The 27,362-nt window shown below is 33.6% G+C and overlaps 5 protein-coding genes across 6 annotated transcripts; 3 read left to right on the top strand and 2 right to left on the bottom strand.

Moving 5' to 3' along the window:
- Positions 1 to 3,669: 3,669 nt before the first annotated feature.
- Positions 3,670 to 19,525, bottom strand: LOC116340136 (pleckstrin homology domain-containing family F member 1 homolog). Of its 2 annotated transcripts, XM_031766404.1 has the most exons (9): positions 18,093 to 18,148; positions 7,899 to 7,963; positions 7,316 to 7,380; positions 7,023 to 7,224; positions 6,793 to 6,918; positions 6,620 to 6,726; positions 6,410 to 6,547; positions 6,233 to 6,337; positions 3,670 to 5,346 (listed from the first exon to the last, which is right to left on the bottom strand). In XM_031766404.1, exons 1-9 carry the CDS (start codon positions 18,131 to 18,133, stop codon positions 5,314 to 5,316), a joined length of 882 nt encoding a protein of 293 aa, XP_031622264.1. In that variant the 5' UTR covers positions 18,134 to 18,148; the 3' UTR covers positions 3,670 to 5,313. The 2 variants fall into 2 exon arrangements, with proteins under 2 accessions (XP_031622264.1, XP_031622265.1); XM_031766405.1 differs by lacking the exons at positions 7,899 to 7,963; positions 18,093 to 18,148 and adding an exon at positions 19,331 to 19,525.
- A 351-nt stretch (positions 19,526 to 19,876) lies between these two features.
- Positions 19,877 to 22,402, top strand: LOC116340247 (probable cytosolic oligopeptidase A). Its single transcript, XM_031766628.1, has 2 exons — positions 19,877 to 20,162; positions 20,231 to 22,402. Exons 1-2 carry the CDS (start codon positions 20,062 to 20,064, stop codon positions 22,374 to 22,376), a joined length of 2,247 nt encoding a protein of 748 aa, XP_031622488.1. The 5' UTR covers positions 19,877 to 20,061; the 3' UTR covers positions 22,377 to 22,402.
- A 261-nt stretch (positions 22,403 to 22,663) lies between these two features.
- On the top strand, positions 22,664 to 23,367 carry LOC116340188 (COX assembly mitochondrial protein homolog). Its single transcript, XM_031766505.1, has 2 exons — positions 22,664 to 22,836; positions 22,921 to 23,367. The coding sequence occupies exons 1-2, from the start codon at positions 22,773 to 22,775 to the stop codon at positions 23,250 to 23,252; spliced, it is 396 nt and encodes a 131-aa protein (XP_031622365.1). The 5' UTR covers positions 22,664 to 22,772; the 3' UTR covers positions 23,253 to 23,367.
- Positions 23,368 to 24,736: 1,369 nt separating this feature from the next.
- On the bottom strand, positions 24,737 to 26,144 carry LOC116340187 (arginine-hydroxylase NDUFAF5, mitochondrial). The gene is made up of 4 exons (XM_031766503.1): positions 25,897 to 26,144; positions 25,547 to 25,811; positions 25,127 to 25,466; positions 24,737 to 25,061 (listed from the first exon to the last, which is right to left on the bottom strand). Exons 1-4 carry the CDS (start codon positions 26,052 to 26,054, stop codon positions 24,808 to 24,810), a joined length of 1,017 nt encoding a protein of 338 aa, XP_031622363.1. The 5' UTR covers positions 26,055 to 26,144; the 3' UTR covers positions 24,737 to 24,807.
- A 120-nt stretch (positions 26,145 to 26,264) lies between these two features.
- LOC116340189 (probable small nuclear ribonucleoprotein Sm D1) lies at positions 26,265 to 27,336 on the top strand. Its single transcript, XM_031766506.1, has 3 exons — positions 26,265 to 26,502; positions 26,619 to 26,938; positions 27,015 to 27,336. Exons 1-3 carry the CDS (start codon positions 26,489 to 26,491, stop codon positions 27,062 to 27,064), a joined length of 384 nt encoding a protein of 127 aa, XP_031622366.1. The 5' UTR covers positions 26,265 to 26,488; the 3' UTR covers positions 27,065 to 27,336.
- Positions 27,337 to 27,362: the final 26 nt, after the last annotated feature.

Raw genomic sequence — 27,362 nt, 5'->3', positions numbered from 1 at the left:
CTATTCCTTTTCTTCTTTATTTTATTTGTTCTTTTCCCGTCTGACTTTGCTTCTGATTGTGTGTAAGATTTTCGTTTGCTTCAAATACCAGTTCAAGCATAGCGCAGTCAAATGCTCTTTCATTCTTTCTTTCTCTGTGCACAATTTTCAGCAATACATTTTTGTGTTTCAGCAATAAACTTTTGAATCAAGCGGCTATGGATTTGATTTGTATGAAATTGCTCTGAGACACACAACGATTTACTATTTTTTTTTTGTTGTTCATATTGAATTTGCTATCCGAATGCGTCTGTATGTGAATAACCACCACGCATACATAAACACACACAGAGACATACACGAGTATTCACGTAATCGAAAGTAACCGGTTAAAGTTTTGGTATTGTAACTTGATGATATTCGAAAACGGGTGATGATCAAAAGACGATAAATTTTTTGGGGAAAATTATAAATTCCTAGTTGATAAAATCTAAGGAGCCAGCAGAGCATCAAGACAATAAAAAAACAGGTTATTTTGTCACACGATGTCTTCATGTCTCACACATTTTATTGCATCTGAATTTCGTGCATTGCAAACACCTGAATCATTTAAACATTGACAAGATTTTTTGTATATGAAAATTAACATCTTTTTTTTTTTTATTCGAATGCAAATAATAAAAAAAAAAAAATAAACGCGTTTCAGTTGTTGCCGATGTTGTCGGTGCCGTTTGTAAATTGTGTCCATGCCATCCGTGCTATGTGCCCTTTGTCTGGTATGGTGTTTTGTACCGAACTGTGTATGTACAATTGTCGTTGGTCCATATATTATCGTTTTGATTCGCTGTTGTATGTTGGCGCGATTTGTTCGTGCATAAGCAAAAACGCATGAAAAATTCTTAATCTCTTTTGTATTTCGGATGATCGTGATTTATTGGTATTTTAAAACCATAAGCCGCATAAAAACACAGGATTCACGATCTAGGGGACCAAAACAACAACAGTTTCGTTTTATTGTGTCCGCTGTACGGTTACAAGCGAACATAGCAAAGAAAGCTATACTCGAAAACCGGTTCACATTCGGACACAGAGTTGGAGTTTTTTTTTTTTGTATATACATATATTGTATTGCAAAAAAAATGTATTTCACGAGTACATGCGTTGTTTTTTTCTCTTCTGATGTGCTGGTCGTTGGTTTTTTGGTGTTGTATATTGATTCTCGTGTCGGTCCTTTCTATCACCTAAACAAAAAGCCGCAACGCAAAATCAAGCAAAATATTTTCGTTGTTTTTTTTAAAGAAAAACTATACAAAAAAACCTTGCGTGTTCGAAAGTGGCTTTATATCATTTGGTTTTCCATATCTGGTTTTTTTTATCTCATTTCTGTGGGTAAATAAATTCTATAACAACATCTTAAAACTATTCTATCAGCCGTTTTAATTTATGAAGAATTATTTCTTAATGCATTCCAAAAACCATTTTATTGGTAGAAAATTAATTAATTTTGGTGCTGAATTAGATCAATTGCATCAGTTGTGTGCTTAACGATGAATATGCACTACTTTATTTGTAGTAAAATAGCATGAGAGTAGTAGAATAGACAATACAAAACACAAACTCCATTATACGCACACCGATTTCTAGCCGCACATACACAATACACACATTTCAATGGTATATAAAACCTATGCCACGAATGAAAAGAGATAGAGACTTTGTGACGTGCATGTTATGAGTGCTGATATTTCTGTGCGACTGGTATTTTGGTTTTTTGATTTAAAAGTTCATTAATACTACAACATTTCATGCAAATGGTCAACAAACTAGAAGAGGTGCCTACTATAAAACAGAAGAAGAAAGACATACAAGATGTGTATAGACGATGCCCAAACAATACAACAGAATCACTTTCATATGAATTGGCTTAGATCGATAGAGTAGTTTTTTTTTATGTTCATGCAAGTGTGTATATGTTGTTGCGGTGTAGATGTGTTTTACGTTTGGGAGAGAGAGCAAACGATCTACAATTGTGTAGCTAGTAAATATAGCTCACATAGTCTTCACTTTTCTATTTGAAATTAGTATATGGTAGAGTGTTGTATCACAAAAATAGCTCACCGACGACAGTGTAATTCGTATGTGTGTAGACGTCTCAATAGGCTATTTCATTGTTTGCATCAAGCCGAATATATTATCGTCGAACGATGTATGCATACACGTATTCGATGCTTCTGTTCACCTGTTACTTTACCTGAAATCATTGCTCTGTGTGACATGCATGCCACCGTCATTACCTAACTCAATAGTGACGTATGTGTAAACATATGTGTGTGCAAAGAAATTCAGACAGATTCAGCTACAATTTCTAAGTAAAATGATATTTATGTATTTCGGATGTGCGTATTTGGATTTCGGGTGTGTATGCGTGCCATTTCTCAATTCTTCCTCTCTCACTTTGCTTTCGCTGCGAGATTTTGCTATTAGGATATCAGAAAATTTTGCTATTTATTCATGATGCAGATGCGTCGTATGTGCAACGAATCCGTTTGTATTGCTCCTACTTGATGCAATCGTGTGAAATTAGAATGACGGCAAAAGTAGAAGAAGAAAGAAAATTGTTGCACAAACACTTGGCTGTGTTACGAGAGAGAGATTTTTTTATAAAATTAAAGCAGATTGGTTGGATCGATTTATCACAAAAGAGAATATAAAATAAAGGAACAAATTAACGGCACATTTGACGCATAGGATTTATTCTAATTTAAAAGAAAACCAAAGTTTGCATCAATTTTTTAGAAGGTTGTTCATAATTTTTTTTTATATTTTTATTTTTATTTTAATGGCACAAACGCTTGAAATGGCACTTTATAGTTTTATGTTCATTCAATTCCAACATTGCATGAAAAATTAAAATGGTTTACAATTGAAAATGCTCCGATTTCCTGATTATGTGGACAAAAATAAAAAGGCCACACGTCTATGGTGTGCTATAAAAAAACAGCATTTCGAAAATACACCGGAAATATGTTGAAGGCCTAGTTGGTCTGGTCCATTTAACTCTCAAGTTACATAGAGATAATGGAGGGAAAATTTTATTGTCAAAAATACGTGTTTCTAATTATGATTGACATCGCACAAAAGACACAAAGTGACACAAGAGCAATAGAGCTATGTGTCAACTTTTGCTTAAATATTAATGGTATTGTCAAACCAATGATTGTTTGGATTAGATGGAAATAAGAGAATGATGTTGATTAAGAAATAATCCGGATGCGGTCTAGCCAGAACCACAAATAACCGATTCACTGAAAATAAAAAGAAAATGAAATTCGATTAAATTCCAAAGAATTTCTTCTGTTTCAGAACAGCAAATTACATACATCTGAAGAAAAAAAAATACTCTTTTATATGATTTTGTTGTTGTTTTTTTCTCATCGCATTTTTATTAAAATTCTTAAATCTCCCATTAATAATTACAATTTATTAAAATTACAATTATAAAATGTGTGTATGTGTGTTGATTTTTGTTTGCATATGTGGTATGGTGTTATTTTCTTCATCTTACATTTCTGTTTCAATTATAGATATTCAGCATCTTTTTTTTATTTTATTTTTTTTTATTTTCGTTTTAAAAATAGAAATTTAATTTTTTATAAATTGTTTAATATAAATAAAAATATGCATTATATATATATTGTTTTTGTTTTTATTTCTTAAAAACACAAATATATTTTAATTACACTCTATTTGTTGTTGTTGTTGTTGTTGTATAAGAAATATGATATTCCATTGTTGTAATTAATAGCTTAAAAGAGTTGTTAATGTGTGTGTTTTTTTCATCTTCTTTAAATTTATGGGCCACGAATCTTAAAATGACGTATATGCAATCGATAATTTTTTTCGTGTGCACCGAATCATTGATTTTCTCCATTAATTTTGGCATTCTGTATTTTTTTTAATTCTTCTATTGAAAACGACGCTATTCTCATTTTTACATTTCCATTTGCCTTCACACGTTTAATACTGAATCAGTGTAGCTGATCTCATTTTTATTGCAACAAAAGCAGTTTACAAACAAATATACGTTTTCTTTTATTTTCGTGTTTCGAGAGGTGCATCGAACAGTAATTTAAAAAAAAAATGAAAATGGCCATTATGATGGCAATGGATGGTCACGGTCGTTTTTTCTTTCTCTTCTCTTTCTTTCCGAAATGTTAATAACAACAATTAACCAACGAAAAGGAAATAAAAACGTTTTTTAAAATTGGCTGATTTGTATTCAATATGTGTATGTGTAAATGTGGATTCGATGTGCAGTTGAAGTAATTGAAATCAATAACAATTCGACGAGCGATTCTCTGCTTAATTTCATTTTTATATATATTTATTACATTATATGATTTCGTATCATATGGTGTTGTTGTGAAAAATTGTTATGCCACTTTTCTATTTATTCCAATGTTATATTTGCTTTTACATCGTGGCCGTTTTACACTTTCAATCCAATTAACAAAATTTACAACGACGATTATGGTATTTTAAAATGGACATATGAATTTAAAACAAAAAACGAAATCAAAATATAATAAAATAGTCAAATGATGATACAATGTTTATTCTGTACAATGACAAATCTTTTTTCTACGATTTTTGCTTTGCATCTTCTCTTTTCTCGGTTAAATAAAGGCTGTCATAGAGTTTTTTTTTATTTGTTGTATATTAGAATAATCTAATTTGAATTTGTTGGTCATTTTTTTTCTTCTGTTTAGGTCGTAGCAGATTTTGCAAACGAAAAACAAAAAACCAACAACTTGGACTGATTTCTGATTCAAGAGTTTCATAAGAGTTTCGGTGAAAATTCGGTGATTTGATTAAAATAGATCTAAATTTCGTAAGTGGAGGGGGAGGCTGTATGATTGCAATTTCATTTAACACTATTTTCTGTATATTTTAGAGAAGAGAAAATATGCTCATTTCAACTTCTGCCGGCAGATAAATATGTCTTTTTTATGTTTCACCAATTTCGTTTTTATTCACTTAGATTGATCATTCAAGCAAATTTTTTCCGTTTTCATACTTAAAACAATCGATTTCAACAGATCTTGTAATTGTTTGAAAATTGTCAGAGACATGATGTGTATGGTTTCGCTCTTTTTTTTGCTTTATAACCTATAATTGGTGTGATTTGTTTGCTTGCTTCTCTTCCTAAAAAAACACTATTTTATTTCATATTGATCGACCGTTTGGGTTGATAATTTACGTTGATCATCTATTTGATGTTGGCTTTGCCAATTTCGAGCGCTTTTTCTGGTCCGGCACCTTTTTTGCGATTAATCAGTTTTTATCAGCATCACCATAGAATTTGGGCTGAAAGTACAAAAAATATACGAATTTTAATGTTGTTAAAGCAAAATATGGGAAAGTTTCAATTCAATCAGAGGCGCAAAAAAAACGTTTAAATTTGCAAAGACACAAATTAAGTAATTTTTTATTCAAAATTCACATGCTTCGATTAGTTATTACTTATTAGATCAAAATCCATAGTGAAAAGTAAACGTTATTGAAACCAATTCGGAAAATAAAATTGAAAACGGAGAAAATCACACATTGTGAACCAATTAACTTGAGCAAATGGATTAATTCAATCAAATCGATTCAAAGATTGTTTCAATGGATTTATTTGCAATAAGTTAAGATTTCAATCCAAATGTCAAAATTCAATCAATAAAATCGAAATAGTTTTAATGGTTTAAAATTGTAGCAATCAATCGTATCACACTCGTACTCACAATTATCATGTAATATAGAATATGAAACAGAAACATTTATTTTTTTCCGATCATTTTTCGTCATTGAAAATCAGAATAACGTGATACAGATAGATTTGCATAAACAACAAGTAACAAAATGAGTTGGAGAGGAAAAGCGTTATTCATTTGAGGTAGTTGACAACGTTGTTGGAATCAATAAATTGTGGTTTCGCCGGAAAAATGATATTGAAATGTCTGCGAATATAAATGGAAATTTGGCATTTTTAATCAGATCCTAAACGAATTGGGAACAACAACAATTGTTGAAAAACAATAGAACATTTAACTTAATCTCGACGCAAATAAGTTTTGAGAAGAATTTACGGGCCTTCCTCAGTGGCATGAACTGTATTTGAATGTATCTTTTTTTTAGATGTGTAATAGTGTAAATTGCCATTTTTATCTAAATAAGGGGGATTTATATTTAATAATATGTCACTTACTTCGTCGTGAGCTTCTTTATGCTCTTCTTCGTCATCCGAATCATCTTCAGCCGAACTGTCCGCTGCAGTGTTATTGTTCGATTTTTCATTGGGGATAATTTTTGTCTAAATTATTTAAAACGTAATTGATATGAATATCGTTGAAACTTAATCGAATTGAATGCATTTAACACTTACCGCTTCGTTCTTTGATTGGCTCAGTGAATCAAAACAGTCTAAACAAACGCGTAATGGCTTTGTACTCTGTTGCGGTAGCAAGAATTTTTTCGATGAGCATGGACCGCATACCACAGCTCCACATGAGCGACAATGATGCTATTAAATCAATTGAAAAATAGAGGAAATACGTTAAATTTGCAATCGGATAATTCAAAGGACAAAGCATACCCTTCGAACAAGCATTGTGAATTGAGTTCGTTTGCAGTGCATGCACACGTTTGCCTCATTATCTGGCACCCAAACAGCAGCGTGATGTTCGACCGGTTTTTTACCACCTACAATCAACGCAACAAATACAATCAAAAATCACTCGTAAAATAATTGGCAAATAAGATTCTTACTCTTTCTCAATAAATCTTCTATGCACTTATTTATATGAGCCATCCATTCCTGCTTTTCTGTACTGGTGGCTGCATACACGGCAAATGATTTTGTTGCTGTTCTGATAAGCCATCCATTTCGATATTCTATTTTTGAATAAATGACAAAAGCAAACCATTTAATTTGTTACACGTGATCCAAAGAACTTGAGAGACGAAAAAAGAAACAACAGCAAAAATACACCACTCACGTCCATTATCCTCTAGTCCTTGCAGCTGAACCTCTTCCAATGGTATAATATGCTGTTTATTGTATTTCTTCTTACTGATCACTATGTTACCGTACACCAAAATATCGTTAAATAGAAAAAATTGTCTAGCTTTTGGCCGTTTACGGCACATTTTCGTGAGAACACCTTCACCCACCAACACACGTCCAACAACTTTCAGTGGCTGCAATTCAAAGCAAAGAAAAACAATTTTCAATGTCAAACACACTTATCAAACATATCTTTTGTTTCAATTCGAAATGGCAACAACTTACATGTCCCGAGCTGCCGAAACAACTCTCCACCATATTTATTCGCCGGGCATTCGCCTCGCTATTCACTGCAAATAAAATTCAAACATGAAATTAGATCATCAATTGCAATTTTTTGAGTCATTTAAATGAAAATATATACTAATTATATGTTTTATTTTGTAAAATTGATTCGATAAGTGATTTTCCACGATGCATTGAATTTCACACAAAAACATTCTTTATTGTTACGAATACATCTCTTCATTCCCATACAAATATCGGGTTTACATTTGTCTTTTCATACATGTAGATAGAAAACCGATGAACAAGAACGAACAAAAAAATATATATATAAATGTATTGTCGGCGTTGACTTTGACTTTGCGACCAGATATGGTAAACAAATGAGATCAAATTGTATGCGCATTGCGTTTACTCTCTTTTTGTTTTTGCTTTTTATGTACTATGCATATTGAAAAAAAAAAAAAAAAAAATAAGTTTGCCATTGATGGCCACACATTTATAGTTATATGTGCACAAAGAAATATGAGTGTGTGTGTTGTGTGTAGTTTTTGTTTGTTTATGTGTACATCGATACACTTACCGGGCGCTCGTACACGAATTTCAAATGAAACAATAGGAAACATCATAATTGTACGATTGTTAGCTCTAGAAAATTGAACGATTTTTTTTTGTTTTTCGTTTATTGCATTTATCAAAATATAATATCGATATAATCGTTTGCCGGATAAAAAAAAGAAGAAATAATGCGCATTAAATGGTTATAATCACTAAGACCTTAAATCAAAGTAATCGACCATGTTCGCGACCCTAGACAAGTGTATAACAACGTGGTGCAGTCACAATCACAACAAAATTCGTAACGAAAGACAAAAAAAACTTGTTTATAACATTTGTAGTCGTCGCTGTCCTTTACAGAAGTGATTTTAGCTATTTTTGTGTGTTAGATCCATTAAATAAGTATGTATATTTCGAGTTGTTGTACGTAAAAAAAAATGTGATACTAAGTGGCAACTTGACGAATCAATCCGACAGTTCAGCAGCTACAATGAGTACGCGATGATTTCGTATAACGAGAGCAAGCAGAGATATATCTTCGAATGTGCATGTGTATTTGTCGTCTTTTTTCTTCATTCATTCTATCTCTTTTTCATTATTTAATTTCCAAACAATGAGATAAAACCAAATTTCAACACAATAATATGCCATAAACACATGATCAAAATGAGTCGAGCGCTGAAATGACATAGACATCGAAACGCAAATACGAAATACATGCACACTATTGTTGGTCGACCAGCATCACGCACACACACACACAAACACACCCTACAATGTACACTAATAATTATGAAAATGGTTATTTTATTTAAATAATGAACACAACTTTTGTTTGTCTTCAGTTTGGTTTTTATTTTAATGAAAAATCTCATTGCAAAAATGTCTGCCATTGCTGTGAAGCCTGTAAAATTGCCTTGTTTGTTCGAGACAAAAAACAAAAATAAAATTGACGACTTAATGAGTGTCGCAGTGTTTGACTCTCAATTTTGATGACAATATTTTTTTTAAAAGCAACATTTTTGGGGTGTTTGAAACGGCGCGCACAAAATACACACACACACACAATAACTAGCGTCTAAAACATAACAAAAGACCGAATTTGAAATGAGTACGAGTGTCGATTGTGCCAAAACTAAAACTATCTTTTTCAGTTGATTTTTTTACTTTGTGTGCTGCTAAATTGCTGCTGCAACTGAAAGCCACTGATAATAAAAATCACCAAGAGTATCAAGCGTCTAAATGCAATTGTTTTGCGAAATGTGAAATGAGATATTTGCTTTCGGTTTCCATTTCGTATGGTATATACTTTTATCGGAGTAGACTGAACTCTTCATTCAATGTTCATTTCCATTTTGAGGCATATGTGTGTGCTTCATTTTCAATGTGAGTGCATGAATGCACATTTAACCGACGAACGAACTATTTTGTATACGATTTCAGAAAGAGATAAAGAGAAAGAGAGACAAAGTGCATCGCAAAAAATCGCAGCCCAAACGAAATAATAAGTTTGGAAACCTGCAAACAGTTTGCAAAATGTATCCGAAAAAAATGCGAGTATTTCAACCTTTTTATAATTTCTCCATCCACGTTTTTTTTCTTTATGTATGCAAATTGTGAAGAGATTTTGATCTATAAAAAAACACACACAAAACTTTGACGCTGACAGTCTCGTGAAAATCACTGCCTACAAAAATCTAGCCGCGGACACAACGACAGCGACGAATCGCATGAAGTGAATAAGATAATCCGCATGATGAAAAATTTGATAAGCATTGCTGAGATTCTTGCAACTAGAACAGACATATTCAGTTAATCGCAACAAAATACTATTACAGGTGATAAATTACATTTTGTGCTTTGGCGACCCAAAATTTAAAAAAAAATGCGAACAACAACAGCATAAGACAAACATGGGAACTAAACAAACGAATGAGTTTTTTTGTTTCTGTAATCGCTCATTAAAATAACACAAATGATCTTTTGCACTTAATTATTTTTTCTTTCTTGAGCCATAAACCTCACTTTTCACCGCGCGATATCATTTTGGAATTAAAAGAAAAAAGCGTTCATTTCAACGCCAAGCTTCAAGTGGCATCAAATCTGGCCACTATTTTTTAGTGCGAAAACACCGTTATTTATAACATTTAACATGATTTTCACATCTAAAACGAAATGCCGGCTACACAATTGCCAACAATTACCGGAAAAATGAGAGTCCGGAAGATATATAGAGAGAGAATGGGATTGAATGTGCCATTCTTTTTTTTAATCAAAATCATCTAAAACAAGCAGTTTTTTGTTTCATTTTGAATCTGGTGATTCGATAATGATAAAAACTCATTCATTTGCCAATATTGATGGTCTCTATTTCCTATTACGATATTGGCATTTTGAAACAAAAAATGCCACTGTTTGTGTCATCGGTTAGGATGTAATTTAAATATCCCATGCATCAACGTGTTTTTAACATAATTAAGTTGTTCTTTGTTACAAAAAGATAAGCGACGTTTTCTAACACATATTTAAGTTGTTGTTTTCAAAGCAAGTCATAGAAGAAAAACACAGCAAAACATATGTTACGCGTCATCATCTGAAAGGAATTCACCTTCGATATCAGTCGTGTATCGTTTACATTACATCGAATCAATTAGAATCGCTTTTAGTAATAGTAGTAATACAACTCTCTTTCCATTTGACAATCGAGATGTGCTACAGTAATTGAAGTGAATCATTTGCTTCCAGCTAGAACCCATTATGTGTTCGACTAATGAAATTAACTTAATTTGTTGCGAACAAGATATGCTAATGCAATGTTCAGCGTTTGATAAGCGGTTTCTTTTTCTTTCTGTAAATGTCAACTCGGATCGAATTAAATACAAGCAAAGGTTAGAGTTTATTTTCGTGATGAAAATACAGTTGCCGATTATGAAATGATTTGGAGTAAGGCCAATAAAAAAATTTCAACAACAATTACACTCTCATAGACGAACACATGCACACACACAACTTTTGAACATAAATGTTCAAATTAAATTCGAAAGTGAGGATCGTTGCGAGAATTGCATGACCCATATACATGCAGGTTGTGGCGTGATATGAATGCAAACACCAGAAAAAGAAAATTCATTAATAAGTTTCGGCGTATCGTGTGTAAATCGCATTTGCATGTGAAAAATTTGAAAATTAGTTCATTGTCATTTAACTATTCCGGCGAAAGTTTATCGATCTGCACAATGTGTCGACGATGTCATTGCCACATTCGTGTTTGGCATTTTGAATAATTGGTACCCAATATATAAACAATACATTTTATCGCATCAAAGCAACAACGAAAACCAACAGAAAGAAAAAACAAAAGTGCCAATAACATCAGCAACCAAAGAAATATTTTAATAATCGTTTGGTATCAGGTGGCATTGCAATTTCACTTGCATTTCGTCAATTTCAATGCGTCATTGTTTGACATGCACTCTTGCACACATATATCTATATATATGTATGGATTGATATACGCTCTATTCGACATATTATCGTAATAGAAACCGCATAGACATTATTTTCTTTCTTTCTTTCTGCTTCTTCCAGTAGACATGGGATGCAACAGTGTACATCATGATACCATTTTATATACATTTGTGCATAAAAAGTTAACTTTTTCTCTCTCTCTCTTTCTTTCTTTCTTGCCCTCTTCTTTTTAGTTTCACCGTAATTGCATTGTACACCATTTATTTGAATTTTAATGGTGGCAACAGCATTGATTCGGCTTTTTTTCTCATATAAAATCTGAATAACAAGCAATAGGCCAATAACACATGTTTCGACGATAAAATGTTTGTGGTATCTAAAGAATAAAACGAGAGCGAAAGAGAAAAGCGGCGGCACCAAGAATGACGGCCTGATGCGGGCACATCAACGTCAAAAGAGCATAGATACACGCTGAACGACAAAACGTAGAGGAAACTATTTGCGTGTTATTGGATTGATGCGTTGCAAATAGAAACAACAAACAACCGCTATTATGCTTCTATCTTCTTCTTTTTTTTTCTTCAATAAACTTTGTTCCGTCTTTTATGCAAATCAGATATATTCCAAAAAATTAATTGGAAATGACGTCGTGGTCAACGTTGTCGGCTTGGATCAGTACATATCAGACTTAATGCACCTAGCTATTCGTGACTGAAATCACAAAAGAAATGGCGGCAAATGCGCACACCAATTAACCGATTAGACCGTTTATTTCATTTGCTAGTTGAATTTATTAAATCGTCCAATCGATGTGATTCTTTCATGATTTAGTTCATTTTAATTTACGACAGTCGATCGTGAATACCGCATCGATTTATGTATTTTGTTCTGGTTCACGTGCAAATTGAAACACATGTGCACACTTCACATGCACACTAATGTCGATTACAGTTGTGCGATTTTTCTTCATTCTGTGTTTCGTTTTACGTTGCGAAAATCAAACGAAATGGAAAATGGTAAAAGTGTTATTTGGTAATTTGCCAATTATTTTCCATTAAACTTTGAAGGTTTCAATCAAACAAATAGTGAACACTAAATAATAGACACTTATCATCGGTAAGTTTGAAACCTTTAAAGTGAAAGAAAATGCGTTGTATTTTTCGTTCGTTCTTGATGCGATTTTTATATGGTGTTTAAGCACAAGAATACAAACTTTTTATTAGCATTTTACGTCACACGCATTATTTTACGGATTGTCTCATTTTGCCCGGTGTGCGCGCTTCCGGTTTTATCAAAAGCACCAAAATTGTTCGATTCTATGCGTAAAATACAAATAACTAAGGAGTGAAAAGATTAGTTGAGAGAAAAAAAGAGAAAGAGAGAGAGAGAGAGAGAGTGTGTGTGTGTGTAGCTTTGTTCGGTTCAAATTGAATGAGTTTTATTCAAATTATCGGAGTTCATGTGAAAACGGCCATTGTCTTTTTATGTGGATCACCTCGTATTTTCATGGATCGATGCATTTTTCATAATGTTAAAATGCCAGCACATAATCGTAGTTATACTCTTAATGTAACCGCCGTTGTTGATATGCTGTATTTGCAGCCATATTGCAGCATTGAAAAATGCCTTTGCTTTGTTTTTGATCGTATACAAATGGGCGACATACAACCATGCATGTACACACATGTAGAGAGAGAGAGAGAGAGAGAGAGAGAGAGAGAAGGAGAAATGTTCTGCCACAGTGAACACGAAACGCAATGAATATGGTATATCTTGCGATTAGTATGACCATAAATTTGAATGCACAAGTGTGATGACCCAATGGCTTGTTCTTTTTGATTTCGCAAAATTGTCGCAGGAACCCGAAGAACAGCAAGAGAAAAATCAGAACCACTCAAAAGACTGATAGGTTTTCATAATTTGCAAAGACTCATCGTTTACTCGGTGAATCATTCAATTCCGTTTTTTTACTCTTTATGAATACACACAAAATATTAGTACTCAACTCGATATTCAAATTATGATTAAGACAATGGCAAACACAGTCACAGAGGTGAAATATGCTCAATTTGAACGGGTTTGGAAAATTATTTTGTCCTCATTGAATGATTTGTGTAATATCGATGATGAGTCATTTGGCTTTCTTCGCCATTTTTTTACTTCTCTTCTGCCGTTTACATGCATAATAGACACATCACATTCTTACTCCAATTCAGCGCACAGTGATTATTAAGTTGAATTATTAAATAGTCATTTGACATGATTGACGCCCAACAATAACAACCATAATAATCACCGCAACAACAACAACAAATGACTCAAATCGAAATATTATTGCATTAAAAATGTATTGAGATCGTTAAACAATCGACCGAGAAAAATGTTGTATGGAAAACTTGAATGTTGTTGTGGAAAACAAAAGTGAAACTAAATTTGGTGTCGATGACTAATATATGAACTAGTTCCAGAAATGGATGTCAACATTTCGACGATAAGTTCAAGAAAATCGTCTTCCAAAACAAAAATAAAGCGACGAAACAAAAACAAACCGATTGCTTTAACGTGACAATGTCATGAGCCGCACAAAACATGTATATTTCAACAGACAGAAAAAAAATTGTTTGCTTTTTAGTTAATTGTTTTTGCTTTTGTAATAAATCGAATACTGATTTATTAGCAGGTGAGAGAATAGCGCGTCTTGTAACACTCACTATAATACAGTTGAGCTCAAACATCAACAACAACGACAACGATAATAGTAATAATAATAGCAACAGAAATATAACACGGACATATATGAACCTCATACTTGTATTAAATTTTCGTGTGACGTGGATTACAATTGATAAAATCACGAGAAAGAGACAGACAGACAGAGAGAGAGCACGAGAGCGACAAGGAGAAAAACATGCCGTGCGTACAAATGTTTCAAATATAAAGTGATTGAATTACTTGGCTAATCCATAGTCTGTTCGAATCATCACTGATTCAATATATAAAGTGCAAAGTCATGATAAAAGAAACAATGTCATTCGTATTTTGTTTTTCTCGTTGTTGTTTCTGATGAATTCCTGCTTGCGCGCGCCTGATATGCGTTGTATAAATACATCATTGAAAAGAGATAAATATCGTCTATAAAAAGAATATATAATAATAATTTCTAATTTTCAGCATCATTACAATGCATTCCGTTTTATTCACACATCAAATTGGAAAAAAGATATGGTCAGTGTGCATGTGTGTGCGCGATTTGCATCGTTTATTTGACGGATTCTGTGTGCGCATTTTAAAGTTTGTAGTTTCAATTCTTTTCAGCGCAAATGATTTCTTTTTCGTTCGCTCTCTTTCTCGCCTCCATTTCGTGTTGGGTTCGTGTGCTGGCAATCAGTACTATGGTACCATGCCGTTACTGATACTTAAGACTAATCGGCTTGTTGCACCTCACTCTCAATATGTGTGGAGAAAAAAAGAAGCGGAAAGAGTGTGTCTTTCGGCGAACGGTCGATGGGTCGGGCGGGTTGGACGGCCGGTCGCGATCGAGTTGCTGTGCAAACAAATCGTTATGTGTGGGTTTTGGTCGATGTGAAGAACATATGTGTATATATGCGAATATTATAAGGCACCGACTTTAATCAACAATATTGCGGCTACTGTTGCTTCTGTTGCTGCCGATACTGGTGTACAGCACCGTTATCACTATCATTTTTACGCTTGTACTATTTATTCAGCAATGAGGTTTATTGTTGTGGATTTTATTATTAGATTATTGTTATTATTCACCATGTACTAAACATGCATAAAAAAATTCAAACCACTTCTAATATTTAGGTTGATTTTTTCTTATTGCTGATGCCAATTTCTGGTCGAAATTCATGCATATACTCATTTGTGGTGATACGGCGCGATGAAAGACATTCGGTGAAATGTATGACGTAGTTAATTGCACTTATCGATTTTCGAATGTAAAATTGTACTTGTTACTACTGTACCGGTCTTCACATTTCAATTTTCCACGAACTCGACCAACATATTTCAATACAACAAGCAATCAAGCCTCTCTATTGTACACCAACACTCTTTATCGCTTTATGAATTAGATATGAACTCAATGTAGCAAAAACAACAATAAACATGGCTAATATACAAAACAAAACAAAAAAATTGTACGACTCTGTGACCATACAATGAAAAAGAAAGTGAATCATTACAAATCGAGTGCTGATGCACACTATATGTATAAATTTATAAACAAAACGAAAAAAAAAATATGTGTCGGTCGATGTGATTAAAGCAGCACAAAAAAAGAATGTGTCGTACGCATGCAGAAAGGCTGCAACCACTGAGGAAATGCAGTGCAACAAGTGTACAAAAGAAATAATTCACTTGATAATGTAAATTTTTTTTACTTCTCTCTCTCATATCAATTTTGCAAATGCAAATGAAGGGCAATGAATAAGAGGAGACAGAAACAAGCATACAAGTATAGGCCGCTGTTTTTATGTCTTTTCACATTACTCATGCAATCGCAAATTCAATGAGTGTGGCTGTTTTTTTTCACATTCGTTATTCATCAAATTTCATTCAGGTTTATTTTCGCGCATTGCTTTACAATGAACTTGTTTTACATGTGTTATCCGTTGGCTGACTCATCGGCAGCAGCGGCAACGACAGCGAAGACGGACATTAGTGTTGTTATTGTCACCGTTGAAACCACGGTCCAACAAAAATAGCCAACGAATTATTCGTCGCCGCATGAATAAACTGACTAATCGGACTAGCGCGAGAAAGAGCTTTTCACTGCATTATAAATTTCTTCAAAAACTACTACTTTATTTATTTATTTTTATTACATCCACGTTTTACCGCAGTGTTAAGGATTGGTCACTTGGTGCATTAATGCAACATTATTGGACTCGTTGTTTTGTCGTTCTTTTATAACGCACACATTTTTATTTATACACACACAGACACAAAAACCAAGAAACACATCTTTCGGCAATGGGGTAACAGATGTCACATGGAATTTTGACATTTTCACAAGGTATATGATAAGGTGTTGTACACTGAATGAAATTTCGCGAAATCTCTCGATAATCTGTTTTGGGATAAAGAGATCATTGTACTTCAGGTAAATTTGGGTGCATGCACCGTAAAGCTGCAGCTTTAAGACAGCTTGAAATGATAAGTATGGCGTCAAATTTATTTTTAAAAAGAATTATTACTGTATCTTAGAGAAAAGGTTATTCTTCAGCAAAAGGCGGACAAATTGTAAAGAAATCAAACCATTTATGTGGGTGGCGATTATTAATTCTTTTGCTATCTCATAATTCTATAATTTTTTACTATTTCAATGAAATAGTATCATTTTGAATCATTTTTTTTTTTTTCATGAAATACCCCAATTGGTCATACAATTATGAACTCTGGACATTATATCTCATTTCACTATCATGCTAGTTATCATTTTATGGGATTGGTCCCTACAATTTTAAACATAAATATTTAATCAAAAAACTTTCACGATATTTGTCCATATAAACGGAATTTATCTCATGTATGTGTTGCGTGTAGGGTGTTTGAAAAAATTACAAAAAAAAAACATGATTCAATTGAGCTATCGACAACGCATCATTGAAATTGAATCACACTCATTGTCATAATTGTTGACATGTGATTTCACGTGAAAAATGATAAACATGTATGATTGAAGTGTTTTTCAGATGGTTGCTACTTGTTTACAATGCCAAATTTTAAGGTTGAAAGTTTTACGACAAAAATTCGTTCCATTAATGAACAATTCATGTAATCAAATGTAATGAAATCCGTTAAATCAAAAGAAAAGAATACGATCAAAAGTAATAGAATGCGGTGACTCTAGTATAGTGCAAGAAACAATGCCAAGGTGTGAACGATTTGTGTTTTAAATTGAGCGCCGCATATAATGAGTAAGTCTAGTGTGGAAATGCATATTTGTGTGTGTGTGTGCTGTGGTCGACGCTTTTGGATTGACTTTAGATGAAGTTGGTTACTTTTATTTTAATGTTGATCATTAAAATACTAACGAGAAAAATACATTTTCTGTCGTTTTGTCGCTTAATTTGAATAACAAAAGAAAACGGTAAACATTACATTACAATCGCTGTAATGAAACAAAACGAAAATAAACAACACGTTAAAAAAAAACGTAAAGGAATGAAGAAAAAAAACCGATTGACGGAGTTATGAATTTAACTCATGGTTTGTCCCTTTCACCCACGATTTCGGTCGCCATGTGTGATTATCATGTCATCTCATTCGTTTGAAAATTAATAACAATCGTGTTCAGTAACACGGTGTACAATTTCAATTTTCATTTTTTTTTTTTGGACGCGTAACGTAATGGTGTGTGGTGCCCACTCACGTAAAGTAAACAACGCATACACAGTGTGGCGGGTTTTTTCTTCTTCTTCTTTTCAGCCTGTTACTCATACACATCGATCAACACCAAAAGAGAGAAACAGAGATAGAAAGGCAAATAAATGAAATGTTGTATTTGTGGTTGGTGTGTGATGTTTGGGGAAAAGAAATTGAAATCCATCTGTACATTGAATTCGATAATGTGCGTCTAATATTACAATCAAATTGAGAAAAGGCAGTCGGTCTGCAGGGAATTGGTATTAAATATTCGATAACTATGCGTTTTTCATGTCAACCAGCATTATGCTATTTTATATTTTTCAAACAAAAAAAATGCATTCATCATTATACACACAGCTGTCCATTTTTCTCTCTCGCTAGCGCTATCCCTTTCATTTCCTCGATCGCTCTTATTCATTTTCGCTTTGTCAACAATCTTAACAAATTAACATCAAATAATGTTCATGAAATGCGTCTTTATATTTTTGCGATAAAAAAAAGAGAGCTGCATGAATGTTTTCATTTTATATCACAACCAGTTTATCAATTTATGTAAGTGCTTGATTTGAAATCGGATTGTAAAAGCAAATATTTTGGAAGCTCTATTTCTCAAGTAAACAACACATTTTTTTTTGTCGCGAAATTAATCGAAATCGCCTTTTTTTGCGATTGGTAGTTGTAAAAACCAAAACAATGCAATTAAATCACAGATCAAATGACTCGCATATACTTGCACTGTACATATGTACACAAATATACGCACAGAAACAAGCGTTTCGACTTTAACACGAACAAACAGCACACGTAAAACATTCCAAAAAATTACGAGATAAAATAATTCATAGTTCATTGATAAATATATGCACTTCGATTGCTTTGACTTTTTTGTTTTTATCTTTCGCGTGTGTTTCAAACGATCGACTGACTCACGCTGAGTCAAAATAGTTGCCAGTATATTTTTTTTTTGCTGCTTTAAGTTTCATTTCAACAACTACCGTCGAATACAGTGCAAAACGAAAACAATGAGAGAAAAAAAAAATCCGAACTTCCATGTATCGATGATTGTATGATTCACATTCTCAATATTCCTGTATTATTATTTTTTTTTTTTTAATTTTAAATTGTTTTTGTTTTCATTTTCGCCTTGCACAAAAATACACACGCACATAATACTCCACATTCACATTACTCCTATGTATATATACACAACACTTCTTTTTTTTCTTCTGTGATTGACTTCTTATTTTGGGTTTGCACTTCGACAAAATATACATATGAAGCGAAAAAAAAAAATAATGATAAAAATAATAACGCTATATCAATAAATAAATACAAAATCGATGAATATTAGAAAATAATAACACAAACAAAGAACCGCCTATAAATTGAAAATATTTATGCGGGATTGTACAACCATTATATACAAATTTATCCCAGCTAAATTCACACAATCGAAAAATGCAAATCTCGTAGCGAACGAAAAAAAAATTGTTGTACAGAAAATAGTTATAGGATATATATATTTTTTTTTGTTATCAAATTAGAATTTGTATCTTATTATTTTTTTTTTGTTTTATTTTTTTTATTACTCACCAAGTCTGTCGACCATTTTTAAAAACTATAAAGCAACTGATGCTACCAATCAAAAGTGAATTGGAATTTTGGTATGTTGCAATTAAACCACAGAGTGCTATGTGTATTTGACGATTGTATGTTCAGTGACGAGGTTTTCGTTGTGAAGCGTTTCAATCGTACCGAAAATTAATACACGAATATGTCAAGCTGCTGTTGAAAAGAAATACACTATATCTATATACACCATGTCGAACTGTCAGCGAAATTGGATTCGCATCGTTTCGTTGCGTTGGTGTTGTTATTGGTGGTATATGTATGTAAATGTTGGTATTGCAGTACGATAACTTTGTACTAAAAATAAAATGTGCCCATTGAAATGTTATTTATTGGGAAAATGTGCCATTTTTTTATTCATTTAAAATGGTATTCGATAAATTGAACGAAATTTTCACGTTGAAAAAAAAAAAAAAATCTCATCAAATCGGGTATTAGGTATATTCTCATTTAAAACTGCATTATTCACGTGGTTTTCATTCAAATCCAAATGATATGTCAATTGACAAACTCTGTCGTCGCACACATTCAAAACACACACAGAGAGATTGAAACTCTGTAAAGAAAAATATAAAGTTGTTTTTAAATTTAAGTATATTTATTTGATCGGGATTTCGACAACAAAGTAAATTTATCAGCACTGATCTGTGGATCGGCACTCAAACAATACTTTTCACATTGAATTGACCAACAAAATGGGTCTAATTTCATTATTGCGTAATGGGAATCTTTTAAATCAGATTCACCGACAAATCCGACCATTAGCAGCACGCTCATATTCAGGTTATGTTGTATTGTGAGTGCTCTTTTTTTTCTTTTTCTCTCTTTTTTTATTTGTTTACTAAATATGAATCTTGTTTACAGATTACCTGAAATTGGTGATGATGATCCAAAATTGAATCCATTCATAAATGAGCATGGTTTTCCAGAGTTTGGAAATATATCGATTGATCGATGTATACGACGTATTGGTGCTCAGGCAATGGCACTTGAAGCTGAAGTAAAAAAAGGTGAAGAGTATCTCCAACAATTGAATGCGTCCGGCAAACCAATAACATTGAAGGAATTTTTCGACAATGTTTTGCATCCAATTGAGACAATTGATAAAGAATTGTTGGCCAGTTGGGGCCTGGCAAAGACAGCATTCAATGGCAATAATGTGATTTTTCCAATCAAAAATTATGTATCATTGCATCAACGTGCACGTCGTGCCAATAACAGCAAATACCATAGTCGGCCAATTTATGAAGCGATAAAAGAGCTTCGAAAGAGCAACGAAGAATTGACAATGGAACAAAAACGTCTATTCGATCTGTATGTGTTGGAAGGTAAACTTTGCGGCATTGAAATCACTGATGAGAATATTCGCGGTGAATTGGAATATCGACAGTTAAAATTATCCGAAGAATTAGTTACATACGAATCAAAAACGTATGTTGCAATTGATCATTTTGCGCACACCATTAGAGATTATACATTGGTTCAGTCATTTCCACCGGAGCTACTACAGGCCATCGCTGAAGATTCAAATAATCCGATGAATGGGCCGTGGAAAATCACACTGAAACCACACATTTTGAAGAATTTCCTCGCCTATTGTCCAGATCGTGAGCAACGCTGGAATGTTTGGCAGGCAAATTGCAAGAAAGCATCACGACAAGTCGTTACCGAACTGGATAACAGTGGACATCTGGAATGGGCACGGGATCATCGTAAACGAATTCAAGAAATATTAGGCTATCAATCACATGCAGAAGTGAGACGTGATCGAAATCTTTTGAATGGAGTCGAAAAACCGCAAAAAATTCTTGATGAATTGCGTTCACACGCAAAACCCAGCCAATTTAAGGAGATCAACGATTTGAGTGATTTTGCCATTCAAAGTGGTTTTAAATCTCATCAAATCGAAGAATATGACATACCATATTGGTTGCGAAAGTATAACATTACCGTATGCAAATACGATGAGAATTTAATACAAGAATATTTTCCCATTGACAAAGTGTTTAGCGGTCTATTTGGTTTGGCCGAAAAATTGTTTGGCGTGAAAATTGTTGAACGAAATGATGAGTCGATCTCACTATGGCATAAAAGTGTGAAATATTTTGATGTTTTTGATATGAAAAAAAGTAATTTACGCACCGATTCATCAAAACCAATCGGCGGTTTCTTTTTGGATACGTGTCGTTCGTCCGATGAACAATTTGTATATGATGAACCAAATGGATTTGTTATACCGATTCGGGAACATTGCAGCCGGACAAATGACACACCACTTGTGTCATTGATTTACAATTTTACACCACCATTGTATGGTAAACCACATACATTTAAATTGTCAGAAGTTGAATTGATTTTCAGTAGATTTGCCAATGTATTGCAAAAAATATTGAACGAAAGAAATTATCGTGAATTGTCTGGATTACTTAATATTGAATATGTTAATGATAGAGTATGTTCGGATGTATTTAATAATTTATTGTATCGCAGCGATGTTCTCAAATCAATATCCGAACATATTAGCACAAAAGAACCGCTAACCGATCAACATATTAAAGCAATTCAAGATCAACGTTTAGCGTTGGCCGGCTATAAACTTTCCACCGAACTATTCAGATCGGCCATCGATTTGGAAATCTATTCAACACAAGAATTTTGGTTGGAGCTCATGCGACGAATTTATGCCAAATACTTTATTTTCGAATTGGATAAACGTGATTCACGATTATTGTCAATGTTGGAAGTTGTTGTGGGCAATTGGTCGGGCTGCTATTTCGCATTGGTTTGGTCAAATGTGATGGCGGCCGATATTTGTGATGCATTTGGAAACGTTAATATCTGCGATGATGTTGAAGCTGCCGCTAAAATTGGCCAAAGATTCCGTGAAACATTTTTAACGGCCGGCAGCAACGTTGACACATTAGAACTATTTAGAGATTTCCGTGGTCGTGATCCAACATACGATACATTTATTACCAGTTTAAAACTACAAAAACCGAAAATTAAATAAATTTAAACAAAAAAAACTTGATGGAATCAAATGTTGTCCCTTTTTTTCGATTTTAAATTTGCAAATAAATGTTTAGTCATTATATAATAAAAAATATACAATATGTTTTTATCTTGATTTAAAGTGGAACGATTTTAAATTATTTATTAGAAAGAAAATATGAACAAATTAAAATGAAACTTTAAAAATTACAAAAATATTTATATTGTTTTGCTCAATTAGAAAATTGTGTCGATATTACAGCGTTTGACAGTTTTCCTTTCAGTTTTTACACGGTAAAATGACAAACGAAGGTTATGTTTATCTATATACTTGATGAAGTAGGTAGATTATAGTCGTAATTTTTGTTGTGATTATTTTTTTGTGAGACCAACATATAGAACTATTCACCGAATTATGTCGGAAAAAGAAATTAAAACAGTCTTACCATCTTATTTATCAGCTGGACCACATGGACTAGGTAAGAATTGATCAATTGCAAAGCATCAAAGTCATATTGAACGGGGGACAAAAAAAATTGAAAAATCTTTCTTATTGGTTTAAGGCGATCCTGATGATAAACGTCTTCGAACGAGTGAACGTAAAGTGCTCATACCACAATTGATACGAAAACGATCCAGAGAAGTTAAATGCTTAGCCGAAGTGCGAGCATTCGAAAAATGTGCTAAAGATAATGGTTTATTGGTGACGTTCAAATGTGGAGATGTTACCGATAAACTGAAAGACTGCATGGCACATTGGTTTTATAATGAAGATTTCAATAAAGAATGTACACAAATTTATCTAGATGAAAGATCCGAATATCGTCGAACCGGCATTTCGAAAAAACATAAAGAACAAATGGCCGCCGAACAACAAGAACAACATAACACATAAACAAACATACGGATGTACAAACTCATCAATTATTATGCAAATATAGAAGAATAAATAGTTATTTAACGGAAAAATAAAAAAATAAATGAAAACCCGTTTTCTAGTTATAATACAACTAGCATGCCTTCGGCTCGCTTCGCTCGCCTCGGCATACTACCCAAGCACTAAATTTGCCTTGTTCACCCGGGGCATTCGTGTCTTGCGTCTTATTCGTTATTTCCCTTTTTAGCAGCCTTTGCCATGCAAACAGCTGAAAAAAAAAGTGCAAATGCCCCGGGCGAACAGTGCAATTTGAGTGCTTGGGTAGTTTCTTCCGATATTTCTATATTTTTTTTACATATTGGACGGTTACCCTTTACTATTAAAATGGAATTTACATTCGTAAGTCTAACTTTTCCGCACTGATGTTTCCAAATTTCTTCCTTTGCCGAATGAAAAACGTTCGAAGCAAAATTTCAATACAAATTGAAGGTACCTTCTATACAACGTATTCTATATACAAACCCCACTTTTTTGGTGACTTTTTCATATATTGATTGTTTCTCAAAACTAACATCAGATTCGGTTTTCTCGTACCAAAAAAACCCCTTTACACATTTCAAAACTTTGATTTACGTCTCTGGGAAAAGATTTATCTAGTTAAACAAAATTTTCGCATACCATACTCCCTATGGGTACATCATGGATACACCGATGAACGAATATCGCTCAAAAACAATACCAGCCTACTCCTTGCAATCCCGATTACCCTGAAAAGTCAGATCTGAATTTGCTTTTCTCTAAGAAGAATTATCGTGCTAAACAAAATGGTTAAAAAAATTGCGTACAGTACACTTTCGGGAGGTTGCTGTTGGAATGATTAGTTTTTCATGATCGTTTATTTCGGCTTTAGTTTGCAATATTCGAGTCCAATTCAACAGTACCAAAATCGAACGATTTTCAGCGATTTTCGACGCTGGATGACCAATGTTAAAAGCAATGGTTGACAAATAATGGACCGTGTTAAACTGTGGTAAATCCTCCGTAAACCATGGTAAATCATGTTTTGACAGTTTTTGCCATGTTAAATGGTTCTAGACTACGATCTACCATCATGTCCGACCTCAATAACCGTGTTATATGGTGTTATACCACGATGGACCGTGATGTCCAACCTTAATAACCATGTTAAATGATGTTAAAATCGCTTAAATCGTCAAAATTTAAATTTCAAACCATTTACCACGGTCCATCATGGTCGGCCATCACGGCTACCACGGTTTACCACGGTCCATTTTCACCTTCTTGACATGAAATGTGCAAAATTTAGGCAAAAATAACAGTAAAAATACGGTTTTTGACCATAATGGCCGTGTTAAGCTATGATGGCCGACCATGATAGTGTCTATGTTCACCGCCGGGCCGAGACCTTTCCAACGGTACCACTTTTATCCGGATCGGTTGAGGCGTTTGGACGCCAACCCCGGACATACATACATACATACTTTCTGATTTATAGATATAGATTTTATTGGCTTTAATGAATCTAAACATTCCCACACATTTGTTAAAGCGACTATTTTTTCGGTTCAAAATCAATGTTTTGTGTTAATTTTCCTAGATCGGCGAATGAGGCGTTTTGACTGCCTCTTTCTAGTGGTGTCGGTTGATTCGGGCCGGGTTTCCAGCCCACTAAATAAATTAGCTGAAACGTTGCACTAACTCCATTTTCCGCTTTGTATAATTCATCATAAATTGCAGCCGCTGCAGCCATTACATCACGACATAAATGTAACGGACGAGTATATGTTGCATTGTTCTCAGCCATTCCTATCAACGATAATAAAAATCAATTTATCTTTTGCTTGCTGTTGAAATAAGATGAAAAGAAATACCTTTTAAATCGTACATCAGTTCATACATCGACGGATATCCGATGACCAATTCATCTGTGTCAATTGTCAACATTTTAAAACCAGCCTGATGCATCAAAGCCCCAATATCTTGAACTTGTACAAACGGTGAAATATGCGCTGAAATTCCACCCTTCCGTTCCAGTTCGGCCAATTGCAATGATGATCTCAGTTCGAATAATGTATCACCGCCAAAGATCGATGCCAAAAATACTCCGTCCGGTTTTAAACTTTGAATAATCGATTTAAAACAGCCCGGTAAATCGTTAACCCAGTGTAAACTCAAATTTGATACCACCATATCTAAAGAGTTTTCATCAAACTTTTGAATAATCATCAAAACAATAATCATTTCAGAGAAATTTCAAAAGAAAGCTCAAATTGACAATGCGATCTATTTACTTTTGGCGCTTCTTCGTCCATTTGAAGTGTTTTCATTTTATATCCATTTGGTTTTGCGGTGGCTTCAGCTTGTTTCAAGGCCACTTCACTCGAATCGCATAAATAATATTGCTCAATGCCATCGGGTAGTTCATGTCGTGTTATGAATCCTCGACCGCATCCAATTTCAGCAGTTACTTTACATTCTTTGGTTAAGTCAAACATGCGATCCACCATTCGTTCACCCACTTCAGCCTTGATATAATCATATAACGCGGCATCTTCTCTGTGGTAATGAAAAGAAGTTTAATTTAAAAAAAAATGACAAATCTGAAATAATTCAAAAGCACACGAAAGTATGATAAATTCACCGTTGAAATGCTCGATCCTTTTGTACTTGTTTGACGATACGGTCGAATATGTTCACATTTGCTAGCGAACTCCATCGTTGATTCGATGTGCATAAGTTTCTAATATTTTCAAAAAAACTATACTGTTGTCTACATCTTGTCGCACAGTGTCGAATCATTTTTTTTTATTCGTTTAATAAATTATGTTAGCAATGAAGATTTTTCAGTCATGTTGTTATATGTACATAATTTGAATGTATCGCAAATGTCAAATTACAGACACATGCACTAACACATACACATACAAAGCCCGAAATGTCAACATAATTGTGGCTCACCATGTTTTTTTTCGTCAAATGTAAAAAAAATTGAGCAACAAAATAATGGCGTTTCAATTGAGCACCGGCATATGCAGTGAGCGGGCAAAGCGTTGAGCACTGTCAAAACGATTTAGCATCGCTCTATCACACAGTGGTGTTTCGGTGTTTTTGTTATTTGCTTTGAATTCAATTCACTTCAATCGAAAATTAGAAAATTTTGTTTTATTGATTGAATTCAATAATAACGGAAACAAATTGTGCGTTGATAATTTAGAAAAGGAGATTATTACAAAATGAAGCTTGTTCGGTAAGTGTTGTGTGCTTCAATGTGTGTAGAAATGTTGTTTACCAACCTCGTCAACAGCAATTCTAACCAAAGCTATAACATGAATCGTTTCTTATTTTTTTCTTCGCTTTTTGTAGATTTTTGATGAAATTGAGCCACGAAACGGTGACTATTGAATTAAAAAATGGCACACAGGTGCATGGAACGATAACCGGCGTTGATATTGCGATGAATACACATTTGAAAGCAGTTAAAATGACCATCAAAAATCGTGATCCCGTTCAATTAGATTCGCTCAGCATACGCGGCAATAACATTCGATATTTCATATTGCCGGACAGTTTGCCATTGGAAACACTACTTATTGATGACACACCAAAAGCAAAAGCCAAAAAGAAGGACGCTGCCAGGTCGGGAACACAACGAGGTGGACGTGGACGTGGTGCGCGTGGAAGAGGTTTGTAACAATAAAAACATTCATCAAATTCATAGCACATTTTTTCAATTGATATGTATTGCGTTTTATTAATTAGGTGGACCTCGCGGAAGAGGAGCACCTCGTGGACGCAGTGGACGACGTTAATGCCATCATTGTTTATCATCCGAGTGAATGAATGAATACAATCCTCATTTTCAATCAACAACAACAACATTGCCATTCAATTCAGTTCAACTCATGAGAAAGAGAAGAAGAAGGAGATAAAACAACAAATTACAATAGCTCCTTATTTTTTTGGAGATTACAGAAAATTGTCAAGAATAATAAAATGATGAAAAATATGGAAACATTCATAAATTTAAGAATTTAAATAAAAACAACAATAACAAAAAAAAAGTATATAAAATAATTCAAAATCGATATCGTTTCATTTTGTTCGCAT

The sequence above is a fragment of the Contarinia nasturtii genome, unplaced genomic scaffold (assembly GCF_009176525.2).
Source record: "Contarinia nasturtii isolate CC-2019 unplaced genomic scaffold, AAFC_CNas_1.1 Cnas_scaffold_630, whole genome shotgun sequence".
In the NCBI taxonomy this organism is placed as follows: domain Eukaryota; kingdom Metazoa; phylum Arthropoda; class Insecta; order Diptera; family Cecidomyiidae; genus Contarinia; species Contarinia nasturtii.
Note: the sequence above shows the minus strand (reverse complement) of the source record. Positions and strands in the feature narration are given on the sequence as shown.